A 14570-nucleotide genomic window follows, 5' to 3' on the forward strand; every position below is an offset into this window, starting at 1 on the left:
CAAAAACCATTTATTTACCTGCAACTTCTTCTCAGATGTCATTTTGATCAGATAAACAATCATATTTAAATGAAAAATGCAACCTTGGATAGTTGCCAACATGTGAGCAAAGTTGCATTCAAATCGGAAAGGGTCGATTTGCGTTTTGGGCTGGAAATTCTTTAAAAAAAACCGTACACATTTCCTTAAAATAAGCAGTCGAAAAAATTTGGACCGAAACGGATAAAACTTCGATAAAACCGGCAATGTTGCTTGGATTGCTTTGTTTTCGGCAGAACCCTCCCTGCGTCGCTGACTCCAAAATAAAGTAAACACGTCCTGATGTAACAGATGCGCGATGGGCCGATGGCCCATTCTCGACGCAGGTGTTTTTCTCCGGCCCACCAGTCCGTAATCCGAGCACCTTTCAATGCGATCCATTTTATCATGCAACCACGTGCGGCGAGTTAAATTCTGCAGTTTGTCTGACTCCATTTGTTTCGAAATAGCCGGGCGAGACTATTTCGAACAGCTCAAGGAGATTATTTGCAGTTCTATCCTCCAAATGATGAGCTGCCAGGCAGGAGAGGGTTGCAATAAAATTAAGACGATGTCGTCGTTGGGCTGTCGTGTCGTGCTGCTTCGCCCTGATTGTAGCAACACTTTGTGTGCGAGATTTTCGGTTCGTGGGAAAATCCCCTTCAGTTGGGTATTTGCCAACCAGGGATATGTGTGACTTTGTGGTTGCATGAATTGGCATTAGGGACGTGACTGGTTTGATTTTATTATAGGTCAGGGTGGTTTGCACTGCAGTTTGTCGAAATGGCTACTTCATGCTGTCGCAGGGTTCAAAAATGTGTGCAGTTTTGTTTTCTTTTCGATTGTCTACGTGGAGCTAAGGGGGAAGATGGGGCAGCCCCTTACTCCAATGCTTAGAGAGAATTTGCATATTTCGACTACCGCTGCCGTAGCTGGATGGATAGCAAAGATTTATAAAAAATATGAACTCTACTAGTTGCCTATGGTGTCAATCAAGTCTACCTTGTTCGAATGATCGTTGATCTTAGTCTTCTCATTGAGTTACTGCAAATGCGCATATTACGACAATATCTTCGATTACAGCAAGATCGAGAGTGATAGAGTTGCTAATTTGCTGCAATTAGTAGCCTACCTAAAACAACCGACCAAGCAAATCTCGGCTACTCTACGCCTTGGCCTAGTTCCAAATCAGTTTCTAACGGTTCGCAAACCTACGTGGATCGTTGTTTAATTACTTGAGTTTGTAATTTTAAATCTTGAATCATATCTTTTGAAACGAGGCTAACATCTTACTTCTCAGTCGTAACTACATAAGTGACATTCTGAATTAGTGGATTAGATTGTAGTTTCTACAACGAAGTAAAGTACTACCGCCCTACGCATGGTTCAATGGACCCCGCGGCTATTTGTGACTTTATTATGATGTTACATTCAATTGCAACTGCAGCAGCCATCATACTCAAGTCTCGATGAATGTGAGTGGCGCATAGTGACTTACTACTGCCATCATTTTTATTATTTTTATTCTTGTTATTGACGTCGTCACCCACCTGAACCTCGCCGTTCAACGGACTAAAAAGTGAAAGTTAAAACTGCATCTGCATCGGGGCTGCTGCACAAGGAAATCAGAGCTGCAGTGGTGCATGAGGGAATCCGCAGTCGTCAAGGTCTCGGTCAGGTTAAATTGCAATTGTTTGCAGCTAAAAAGAGCAACTCGTCCTTCCCCAGATAATCGGAATACCTTTTGTGGTGTACCGTTGAGGGCTGTACTTGCAAAATAACAACGATCGTTGGGACCAAGTGCGCTGCAATGACGGTAAGGCAGTAAGGCCATGCTCCTTCTTGGCGGGGTTGATGTCGTGAAAGGAAATCTATAAATACGACAAGATTTGCACACTTCCGGAACTAGTCCGGAAGATTCGGCCGTTGAAAGTGGAAGCGTTGTTTTCAGAGTTCAAGACTGCGATGTCCGAAAAGAAGAATACCAGTGACGATAGTGATTATGTGTCAGTGCCGCAGTTCTACGCCGGTACCGATGTGTTCCTCACCGGTGGGAGCGGGTTCATGGGCAAAGTGCTGATCGAGAAGCTGCTGCGATCCTGCCCGGACGTTGGCCATATCTTTGTACTGATGCGGTGCAAACAAGGCAAAAGTCCCGAAGCCCGAGTGAAAGATCTGACCGATAATCCAGTGCGTTACGAATCAACCAACACCGTCAATCAGCAAAGTGATAATATTGTCATTGTAATCCTTGCAGTTCTTCGAAACGTTGAAGAAGCAAAATCCAACAGCCCTGGCCAAGCTGGTACCGATGTTTGGCGACTGTATGCAGTTGCGGCTGGGAATGTCCGACGAGGACATTCGGCAGTTGCAAAGTGTGTCGGTCGTGTTCCACCTGGCGGCCAGCGTGCGGTTCAATGATCCGCTGAAGGATGCCATACTGACCAATGTGCTGTCGACGAGGGAGATTTTTGAGATCTGCAAGGGTTTGCCCTCGTTGAAGGCCGTGGTCCATGTGTCGACGGCCTACAGCAACCCGGAACAGTTGCACGTGGAGGAGAGGGTGAGTCAAGGGTGTATTTTTTGTTTAAATATGGACTATTAGGCCAGATGCTAACAGGCGGAATTTGAGTGGGCCGGAGGGGTCACTAGGTCAAATGAGTAATTTAACCGAAATTGAAATTTCTGTCAAACTGTAACAAAGTAGTTTTAAAATTTGCAGGGTAACCAGCATATTCCGATTTGCTAGGGGAGACGGCTCTAATTGTTGGCCTATGGCTCTGAAAATTGGGCCCATCGATGAAAATACCCTGTTCTTAATTGTTTCATAGAACAAAGCGAATGGATATTTGTGGTTGCTAGTGAAAAATTGATCAAAAATGCTTTCCTTCGAAATTTATGTTTGGTAGGGCTGATAGTTGGTCAATTTTTAGTAACTTTGAAGGTGGTCACTAAATAGGCCCTATTTTCGACAAAAACTCACTAAAGTCACTGTTTTCGATGTTCCTGCTTGAAATGCAATGCAAAATTCGTTCAAAAAATAAATAAAAGTGGTTAAAGTGCTACAGTATGCTTAGTTCCTAGTCGGAAGTTCATTGAACTAACGAACGGAAAAGTACCCAGAAGAAACCAAGTCGATATATCATCAAAGCACACTTTTATTCGCGATTTCGCACTTTTGAGATGTCAAGTTTCAACTGAAAAATACTGATCACTAAGATTACTCCACAGATTTCTGTGGAATTTTACCGACGTCTCAACAGCTGCACGTTCGGTAAACAGTTCGGTGTTTTTTCACAGTGAATTGTGAAAAGTTACCGAACTGGTAACCGAACGTTCAGCTGTTGAGATTTGGGTAAAATTTCACAGAAATCTGTGAAATAGACTTAGTGTATGGGTGACTAGCTATTTAAATATGGGTACCCGACGTTAGGCATACGGTCTTTAGGCATACGGACGTTAGGCATACGGACATTAGGTATAATATACGATAGGCATAATGGACGTTGGGCATAATGGACATTAGGCATAATGGACGCTAGGCATAAGCTACCCGATGAATTCCAGAAGGATGATAATGGGGACCGTCTATTGATTGCTGACTTCGGTGACAATAATGAAAGGGCCTTAATTTTTGGAACTCATGAAAACTTGCGACGTCTTGGACAGGCAAAGTATTGGGTTACAGATGGTTCGTTTGCCACAGTTCCTTGTTTGTTTCGGCAACTCGTCACTGTTCATGGAAGTATCGCTCCCTCACACTGTTCGAAAAATTCATGTAAATTTCTGCGAGACATACACACTTAGAAATTATCGCCGACTTCGGTAATTTTTACCGAAATCTGAACAGCTGAACTTTTCGGTAAAATTTATGCAATTCAATTCAATTGCTTTTCAGCTACTTTGAAACTAAATCTCCACTAAAACGACAAGATTTGATCATTTAAACAAGGTTGAACATGTTGTAATATTATTTTCAAATTCAATAGCCTTTAAAATGAATGTCAAAGTTTTACCGAACGTTCAGCTGTTCTGATTTCGGTAAAATTTACCGAACACGGAAACAAAATCTTAGTGTGTAGCGCACATAAAATTAACGCTAGATTTGGCATAAATTTGTGCGATACTTCGTGTAAATTTAGGCGCAATATCGCATAAATTAGCAATATTGTATGCAAGCTTGTAAACGATGTTGCTGTTTATGCCAAGTATAGCTCAAAATTAAACGAAGGGAGATTATACGCGATAGTTAAAGTTCAGAATTTTTTTCTGTGCACAACAGCAGACGGTTCCGCTAGTTTTCATTCTGATGACAACAAAAACAAAATCATTGTATCGAAAAGTATGGTAGGAAATCCTGGAAGCAGCAGGTATTGAATGAAAAACAACAGAATTCACCATTCTTCATTTCATCAGTTGTTCTTTGGCGTCATATTTTATTCAACCTTAGCTGTTTTTTTTTGTTATTGAATGAAAAATCAAAGAATTCACCATTCTTTATTTCATGAGCTGTTCTTTGAGGAAAACCTTTTCTTTTTTGACAATTGCAATATGTGTGTAAGAATATATTACAACATATGTGTGATTTTTTTATGTCTAGATGCGATTGATTTCAAGATATAGTTTAAAACTATGCTGAGTTTTCATTGCCAGATTACTTAACCACTATCGCTACTAATCTTGGATATAAGTAAATATGTAGCTACGTCACTTATGATATGATAAATAATGGATTCCAAACTGTGCTTATTAAACAAACTTTGTTTGCATAACTTGTATCATCTTTTATTAAACGCTTAGCCTAATTTAAGCATTGTTTGCCATGCTTGAAACAAGTTTCTAGAGTTACACAGCAGCAAGGTATTTTATGCCAAACGTCCATTATGTCTAACATATATTATGAATAACGTCCATTATGCCTAACGTCCGTATGCCTAACGTCCATTATGCCTAACGTCCGTATGCCTGACGTATTTATGCCTCATGGGGTACACTCATTTAAATATAGTACGAATAACACCGTTCTTATGTTGTGTAGTTTTATAATTGGGATAGATTATTAGTTTCCTTTTTTAATTGATACTTACATCGGGGTTCATCATTGAAAACTGGAAAGCACGTCAACATATTTTGCTTGAAAGCATCGGTTTCAACATTGTTTTCAATATAACAATCAGGTTGCTATGTGTATGAGATATTGAGCAACGCGAGCTACACAGAGTTACTCAAAATTAACTCCGATTTTACTCAGTATCTTAAGCTGTCTTACCCCTGTTTTTGGCACGTTTTCTGGTGGCACAGTCCAAGTAGAAGCGATCATTAGACTAATTTAAAAAAAAATATATTTTGATAAACAAACTATAACCATCATTTAATAAGAAGAATTACCTCCTTGTTCACGTTGTACAGAAATCCGTTGACACTCAGTATCTGCTTTCCTTTTTGGGAAATGACCACTCTCACTACTGGCACAACCTCTTCATTGGAAAACCCATTGAACTCCTTTTCAATCGCACTCATTTTCTTTCTAACTCTAACACAAATTTCGATCAAATCAAAGAAACGTGATGTTTTCGAGTCAAAATCCTCGCTGCCAAAGTAAAAAAAAATGAAATGCACGGGGCGTAAGCAATAAGGCCCTAAAGCTGGGTTTAGACAGGGTAAGTCAATTGATCAAGTCAGTTGAATTCAACTGACTTGAACGCGAATCGAACGTTTAAACCATGCCATTCAACTAACTTGATCAACTCACTTGAATTGAAAAAAAAGTTGAACCAGGCTCAACTTTTCAAGCCAATTGAATTCAACTGAGTGGATCATTTGACTTGTCTAGTCTAAACCCAGCTTAACGCTTTTTTTCTCACTCAGTTTCTGTAGCTTTTCTGCTCGCACAACTGACTCGGCTCGTTAATGGGGTGTTTACTCGCGCTAGTGTACTCGCCAACTAGCACGAATTTCAGTTGCGAAATCTCATGCTAATAGACGCTGATGCCCTGTTTACATTATGCTAGTGAGCTTTTTTGCTATCAGCTAGTTCATTAACGCTAGTGAAATAGCACAAAAAATGAACCCAAGACGAAATTAGATATAGAGGTGTTCTCACTTGCTTACTTTTTGGGAAAAACCTGGGATGGGACTTGAAAAATGGGTAGCGATTTCGAGCCAATTTGCTGTCAAATCCGAGTCAGTTTCTTTATTGGTCGATTTGACAGTAGCAATCGTGGAATAAAAAGGATAGAAGGATCGCAATCTGGCTGGCAGTGATACCGGAATCAATGTTGATGTCAATGGCGTTGTCAATTGTTTATATTTGCGAAAGGAAAGTTGAAATATTGAGTGCATTGCATGTTTTAAGGGATGAATATTGTTGTTTGTTTATGGTTGTTTTTATTGTGTTAAATTATGTACAAGCTCCTAAATTGTGGTAGAAACTTCGAATAAGCAAAGACTTGTTTCAATTTGCGCAATAAATGACTCGAAAACTGCTTTCTTCGTTTTTTCTACTTTCTCTTCAACTCGGGGCTCATTTGAATTGTGACGCGTCGCGTCGTCAGGCATCGATATACAGTATCCGGATAGTATCCACACAATATCGGTTGCCGATAGGGATGGCATCTGAATTATATGTAGTAATAAAATGTTTTGCTTTTAAAATGGCGTCAAACATCGATCTCTGGCCTCTAGACATTGCTGGGATTTTGAAAATACCCGCATTGATGGGTATTTCACAGTATTTCCCACTTTTTCTGAAACCAGAAATCGCCATCTTGGTTTTAAATATCGCGTCTGACATAGATTTTCGGCCTCTGCGTTCTGAAAGTTCCCATATTTTAGTTCTGAAAATTTCCATATTTTAGGGTATTTGACACTTTTTCTCAAATTGGATGCCACCATCTTGGATTTCACAATGGCATCGGATATTGATTTCCAGCTTCTAGACATTTTATAAAAAAAACTTTATGTATCAATATTTGATAGAATTTTTCACTTTTTCAAAATTTCAATAATTTAAAAATGGCGTCGGACGTTGACTTTCATTCTGTAAACGACATCCCGATTAGAAAAATACTCATATTGATGGGTATTTGTTAGTATTTCCCACTTTTTCCCGCTGGAAGCCACCCTCTCAGATTTCAAAATGGCGTCTCATATTTATTTCCAATCTCTAGTAACCCCGATTAAAAAATACCCATATTGATGGGATTTTGACAGTATTTGCTACTTTTTCTTAAATCGGAAGCTGCCATCATGGATTTCAAAATGGGGTCAGACATCCTTTCCCGGCCTCTAGATGACATGCCGATTCCGAAAAATTGACAGTATTTCCCACTTTTTCTGACATCGGAAGCCGCCATCTTTGATTTCAAAATGGCATCGGATATCGATTTTCAGCCCCTAGATTTCATTCCGATCCCAAAAATACCATATTGATGCGTATTTGACAACATTTTTTGAACCGGAAGCCACAATCTAGGATTTAGAATTGGCGTTGCATATCTATTTCCAATCTCTAGACGTCACTCGATTTCAAAAATACCCATATTAAGGGTCGGCATCAGTATTTTCCCCTTTTTGTGATATCGGAAACCACCACATTGGATTTCAAAATGTCGTTGGATATCGATTTTCAACCTCTAGACGTCACCCGATTAAAAAATTACCCTATTGATGGCTATTTGACAGTATTTTCCACTTTTTCTGAAAAAGAAAGTTGCCATCTTAGATTTCAATATCGCGACGGTCATTGATTTCAGGCCTCTAGACGTCATCCCGATTCGAAAAATACCTATATTAATGGGTATTTCACAGTATTTCTCTCTTTATTAAGCTGGAAGCCGTCATTTTGTATTTTAAAATATCGTCGCAGATCTATTTTCGATCTTCAGACGTCATCCCGATTCCATCGTTGTCAGTATTTCACATTTTTTCTGGAATCAGAAATCGTTATCTTGGATTTCAAAATGGCGTCCGTCATCGATTCCCGGTCTGTAGACGTCACTCCTATTCCAAAAATACCCATATTGATGGGTAAACAAACAACCCGACAATGATAAATTTGACATCCACGTGCACAGATCTATGAGCATGCGTTTAAACTAATCGAGTGAATGTTCAACAAAATTCAGAAAAACTGCGTGAATTTGGATTGAACAGCTTCGCTTCAATGCGCATGCAAGTTCATTTGACAATGAAAGACGAAATGAACACTAGTCAAGACTAAACAAACAGCATGAAAACTGATCGAAAGTGATTCTGTTGATGTTGAAGTGCATCCGCTCGAAAAGAAGACAGAAAGACTTTCAATTGAAAGTGATGGTTGACAGCTTCGTCGTCGCTTGACGATTATCGATTGAAAGTGACTTTGTTGGGCCCTGCTTGCACTTGACTCAGTATGTCATGTGGCACTACGAATCGAAGTGATTTATCATTGATTTTCAAGTGATTCGCTTTTTGAAATAAAGTGATTTGTCGTTGAAAAAGATGTACTGTATAACACCTTTAAATCAAAATGATCAGTGTTGGCAAAATCAGAAATCAATTGATATTTTTCCGCTCTCATGGGCTCGCAATATCACGCGTGATATTGGAACAAAATATCATGCTTGATATTGATTTTACAAGCTCCTTTGATATTGCGAGACTATTCACAACGTGTAAAAATCAAGCTGAGAGTTGACTCGTCACATAAATGATTCCATTGCACATCGTTTTCTTAGAAAGAGAAAGTAAAGTTTGCTATCTCTTTTTAATCTTCACCGATGGCAGACGCGAAGGCTGCAAGCCGTTATGGAAGTTTCGGTTGCATTCGGGTGTAAAGCAAAAATCATTGAACTCAATCTCACCACAGTTTGGTGAGATTTGCAGTTGGTGAGTTTTGTTAGCTTGATATTCCGAGCTGCTATATCACAGCTTGCAAAATCAACCGCAGTTGTTTGCTTGTTGATTTTTGCCTACGAAAATCAAGCGTGATCTTGGGCGTTGGTGAGATTTGATTTTTTGATATTTTCCCAACACTGAAAATGATTATCATTTGAATTGGCATCACTGTTTTCATCCATCGAATTTGATTAGTGTTGCTTTGGAAGCAAATGTCAAAAACGCACATGACAAACATTACTCGCGAAGATGACAAGTCAACAACAAATGAATTCAGAGAAAGAAAGCGATAATTTTCCATTTCCACCCGAAATAATTTGCATTCTAGAGCGTGAGTATTATGAAATTGTTACTGTATTCAATGTATATGATACATGTTCTATGGTCATATTCTGAATAACATATAACAAGTATGAACAAGGCAATATATTTATTTTAAACCATTTTCAGCAAACATGAAATCCAAGGATAAATTAGTTAAACTTTATGTGATAGATTTTTAATATCAGTATGGTTGACATTTCGAGTTCAAAGTACAAGTTTGGCAAGTAGTTCAAATTCAACAGCAAATCACTTTACATGAACATGATGTTTTTTTTTTACCGTGCAGTAAAGGGTAAGCTGCCGGTAAACGAAGGGTAAGCAAATAAGAGATGCGATATAGGTGAACGGTTTATTTAAGCCTACGCAACATTCTGATTGGGTGGCTAGTTGCGCAAGCAGTTGAATGTGTGTAACTAGAACGTTCAGCAAAACCGAACGAGAGCCATATCGCTGCTAATGACAAATGGATATTGGTATTACATACACGCTTCCAGGTTCGAAAATAGTATTTTCAAACCTGGCACGGCAACGTCGGCTACCGAATCACCACCAAAATTCGCGACGGACACATTATCAACACGCTCCCGGGCTAATTCACCAACCGGACCGATATCTCAATAGCACTACACACCGAAAGTGTAGCATCTGAACTTAGAAAACCGGGCACCCAGGAGGCAATGAAAATCGACACCGAACAATGGAACTGAATCTGCGTTGTATATTTTGGAGGTTAGATTCAAGACCAACCGAACCACTCAAGGCAAACACAGGCAAAACACGATATATCACTAAATGATAACTTTATGAACACTTGAAACTAAATTTCAGCACACAAACTAACAAATTTAAAGCCAAAATGTGTTTAATTCGCTGACGAAAAACACGTCAGTTTTTAAGCGCGGCCTACTGCAATCATTATTCTGCAGATTGCTTATTATTCCCAAAATCAAATCAAGTCAGTACAGTAAAGGAAACAGAACATTTAGTTAACACATTAACAGAACTCAATCAAAATATGTACAAAAATATTGTAAGATTGAATTCATTTTTCCGGCTATTTCCCGGTTATTTTTTGGTTCTCCCGGTTATTTTTTGGTTCTCCCGGTTTTGCCGGTTGGGTGGCTACCCTGCAGATTATTATTATTATTATTCTTGATCAACCGACGTTCTTGCAAGAATATCTTAGAGGCATGATTTGAGCTATTGGACAATTCGAAATCTTCAGAATAAGTACTTATCAACCAGAAGAGTGATAAAATACTCAGAGAACATTATTTGATTGATTGAAGGTCTTTGGAATAATTACATTTGTGAACTTCAAACATTCTTGTGAGCTTCAGAAAAGTTCAAAACAATTCACTTAAATTCTGCGTATTTCACGTGTGTTTTGAAACTTTTTTGTAATTCAGCAATCATCAGAATTATTCAATGATTGTCAAAGATGCTAACCTTTGATAAGCTTGTCGAATTCGTGGGAAAATCGCATGTAAGCAGAAATTCCAAATTTTTTTAAAAGAAATTTAGTGTTGTATTGTGAACTTCTCTGAACGTTATTAAATTTTTCCGAAGCTCACGAAATTCATTTAAATTTGCAGGACTTTGCTATAGTTTGTATTTATTTCCTTAATTTCTTAGATCGTCTTTTGACGTATACAGAAATGATAAAATAATGTATTATTGAATTATAAGAGACGGTGGGTGGCATTCACTAACCCGTGCTCCTCCTTGCCCATTAGTAACCCTGGTCCTTGTAAGAGACGCGGACGCTAGCCTCTTCATAGCAGCATGCAGAAGTAGCTAAGCTGCGCACTCCTCTATCTAAATAGCACCACAGCTGAGCTGCGAGTGCAATGAAATAAAAGGGATATCGACTTTATACTACTTCCTACTTCTCTCCCTTCCGCTCTAATGCTGGGTTTAGACTAGGCAAGTCAAATGATCAACTCAGCTGAATTCAATTGGCTTGAAAAGTTGAGCCTGGTTCAACTTTTTTCAATTCAAGTGAGTTGATCAAGTCAGTTGAATGGCATGGCTTACATGGCTTCAAGTCACTTGAATTCAACTGAGTCGATCAATTGACTTGCCCTGTCTAAACCCAGCTTTACAGTTCAGAAATTTGATGGTCATTCATGTCGGTTTGTCGGTACTGCAAGACTGCCTGAGTGATTCGTGATTTAGGCGTAATTTTTCAGTTTTAGTAGAACACACAACGAAAGACACCGAATCGGCGAATCCTTAAGCTGGGTTTAGACTAGGCACGTCAAAGGATCTACTCAGTTGAATTCAATTGACTTGAAAAGTTGAGCCTGGTTCATCTTTTTTCAATTCATGTGAGTTGATCAAGTCAGTTGAATGACATGGTTTACACGTTCAATTCGCGTTCAAGTCAGATGAATTCAACTGACTTAATCAATTGACTTGCCCTGTCTAAACCCAGCTTTAAAGCTAACTATCATTTTCTTCAGACCCCTTTCACTCTTTGGAATATATAGAGACAGATAACAGCGCCAATAGGTTTGTGACGATACAACGTTGAACTGCAGCGTTGGAAGAAAACACGCACACCATCATCTATACATGTACGAACCCACACCACTGAGCGGAGAGTACAGCGCAAATCAAAACACGAAGCGGTGTCATCACTCATCGTCATCACTCAGCTTAGGCAGTTTCCGATTTCATTCGCCGTCATTGAAAAATACCTTCGTTTTAAAATAGAAAAGTTATCATTATTCCAACGTAATTTGTGAATAGCCAATAGCGTGCTGCGTTGGCCAAGGAAGATGGCACGTTTGTTTAGCATTGACTTCAATACGTTACGTTTTTTTCCATGTACATATACTTCTATGCTTACAAAGATTATGTTGAGCAACAGCTTCATAAAATATCAATTCTTGACTACTTTTTCAAAGGGACGTATCAGCTTTTATAAACAATGCATTTGATCGTCGATTGGGCGTAACTGGTAGCTCACCCGCGCATGCTAACACTACCATCAAATAGGGGAAATTTTCCCCTACCTGCTAGTGGTGTTTGTAAACAATGCATCTTACTGATACCGGTGGTGACATTGGAAACTTGTTCACTCGAAAGCGCAAAATATATTACAAGCCCATCATGATGTGAGCTTGGATTTGTGATTGTTTTCTCAAGCGTTTCTACTGCGTTTAACGTGGTAATGATTTAAAATCGATGCAATCATATCTAGTGAAGTGAGAATATTTCTATCGCAATATAATGATGATGACATCGATCATCCTCTTCCCTCGGTTTATCATCAACGTCCGCGCTGGCATATGTCATACTGACACCTGTCATTTATTGAGCCCTGGTGGCGAATTTGGCGGGGGACTCCCAACAGCTTCAATGTGCACTCACCAGATGGCACTGTGATCACATAATGGTGGTGCATTCATTGCCTAGTTTGAGGAATTGATTAGTGGGATATCTTGTTAATTAAATATCTTTTCTTTCACTCTCATTCAGCATCTGAAGTCTTTCTGCGCTTACAACTGAGTCACCTCGTTGAATGGTCCGCATTCACAAAAAATGAATCCATCTTGTCATTAAATCGTCGTTACACACTCATGCAATCATAAAAATAAAGATACCCAAATTTTAAGTTTTTTTTTTTAATTTTCATTGCGGAAATCGAATGGCTATTATGTAGCTTTCATTCTAGTTTAAATCGAAGATGCAGAATAATAGTTATTGTAACTTTACTTTAAAAATGTAATTTAATTTATTAAAAAAAAAACAAATTATCAAAAGGCCGAAAAACTGGGAAAAGCGACAAAGTGGACCGGTTCACTGAGTTTCACCCATAATCACTAGCTGCAGAACAGTCATCTGGGAAATTGCTAATATCAATTAGCCTTTTAATATTTCGAGAAAAAACGCTGTTGGTCATATAACGCCAAAGTGCGTTTTACCCCACCTTGTCCTATATATGGCTATTATTTGTAAAAACTCTTCTAAACCATTAAATAATTAGAATTATTGAATCAATTTTCGTTTGACGATAATGTATCAACTTTCAAAGCAGAGAAAATGTTAAACTTTTGCATTCCATCCACTCATTAATTCTTGTAACATTTCCATATTTCGCTGCAGTTATACTCGCCTAAAGCTGATTGGAAGAAAATGCTCGAATGCGCTCTGCAATTCGATCATCAAGTTCTCAATATTTTAACAGATAAGTATGCCTCATAGTTCGGAACCACCCCGTCTCCGCAAACGCTGATCTAATAATTATCTTTACCCACTCACTCAGGATCACCAACTCCGCCCCCAACACGTACACCTTCACCAAAGGCCTGGCCGAGCAGGTTTGCAAGGACTATCAGAGCCAGCTCCCGTTGGTCATCTTCCGCCCCTCGGTGGTGGTAAACACCATCGATGAACCCCTGGTCGGCTGGATAGACAACCTGAATGGGCCATCGGGGATGTTGCTCGGAGCCGGTACGGGAATCGTTCGGACGGACCTGATGCCATTGGAAAATCGCGCCAACACCATCCCAGCGGATATTTCCATCAAAGCTCTGCTGCTGGCCGCATGGCAGCGTGGAACCAAAGAACATACCTTCCGGGGGGATTACCTACCGGTGTACAACAGCGCCGCCGAGTACGAACACTCGTGGCAGTACAAGAAGATGCTGGACTGTGGGAAGGCGAACATGACCCGGTTGTCGTTTACGAAGCTGCTGTGGGTTCCAGGTGGTAGCGCGACTACGTGGCGCCTCAAGTACTATGTGATGGTGCTACTGGCGCATATTCTGCCGGCCCTATTGGTAGATGCACTGTGCTTGATCAGCGGGAAGAAGCCGTTGTGAGTATTTTTGGTGGTTGGGTCAGGGAGTGAAGTGGCTTCAATGCGATTTATTTTTGTTCTAGCTTGATGAAAATCCAACGTAAGGTGTTCCTAGCGCAGGCGTCCCTGCGGTACTTTGTGTACAATCAGTGGATTTTCGAAACCAAGCGGTTTCGATCGTTGAGGGATGAACTGCAGGGTGATGATGTGTAAGTTGCTTTTGGAAAATTAGCACACAGAATAATGGTTTTTTTTTCAGCAAAACCTTCAGCTGGCACCTATCGGAGGAGAAGATAGATCAGTTCTACTTTGAATGCTGGATGGGCGTCCGGCGGTACTTGCTGAACGATCCGGACGAAACCATTCCGAAGGCGGCCAAGAAGATGAACCGACTGATCCTGATTGATCGGGTCCTGAAGGTGGGCTTCGCTCTGCTGGTGCTGTATCTAGTCTGGCACAGTTCCATTTTGCATCATCTGGAAATGCAACTGGTGCGGCATAGTCGATGATTGGTTTCGCTTGTTTTTGGCAAGTGAAGAGG

General features: G+C 39.8%; 1 protein-coding gene across 1 annotated transcript; it reads left to right on the forward strand.

The window, feature by feature from the left end:
- Positions 1-1919: 1919 nt before the first annotated feature.
- LOC135713879 (fatty acyl-CoA reductase wat-like) lies at positions 1920-14553 on the forward strand. Its single transcript, XM_065237084.1, has 6 exons — positions 1920-2208; positions 2276-2581; positions 13333-13418; positions 13493-14047; positions 14113-14238; positions 14289-14553. Exons 1-6 carry the CDS (start codon positions 1984-1986, stop codon positions 14536-14538), a joined length of 1548 nt encoding a protein of 515 aa, XP_065093156.1. The 5' UTR covers positions 1920-1983; the 3' UTR covers positions 14539-14553.
- The last annotated feature ends 17 nt before the right edge of the window (positions 14554-14570 follow it).

Source organism: Ochlerotatus camptorhynchus, unplaced genomic scaffold (genome assembly GCF_037179485.1).
Source record: "Ochlerotatus camptorhynchus isolate MF236.1 unplaced genomic scaffold, CSIRO-AGI_Acam_v1.1 ptg000589l, whole genome shotgun sequence".
Taxonomy (NCBI): Eukaryota; Metazoa; Arthropoda; class Insecta; order Diptera; family Culicidae; genus Ochlerotatus; species Ochlerotatus camptorhynchus.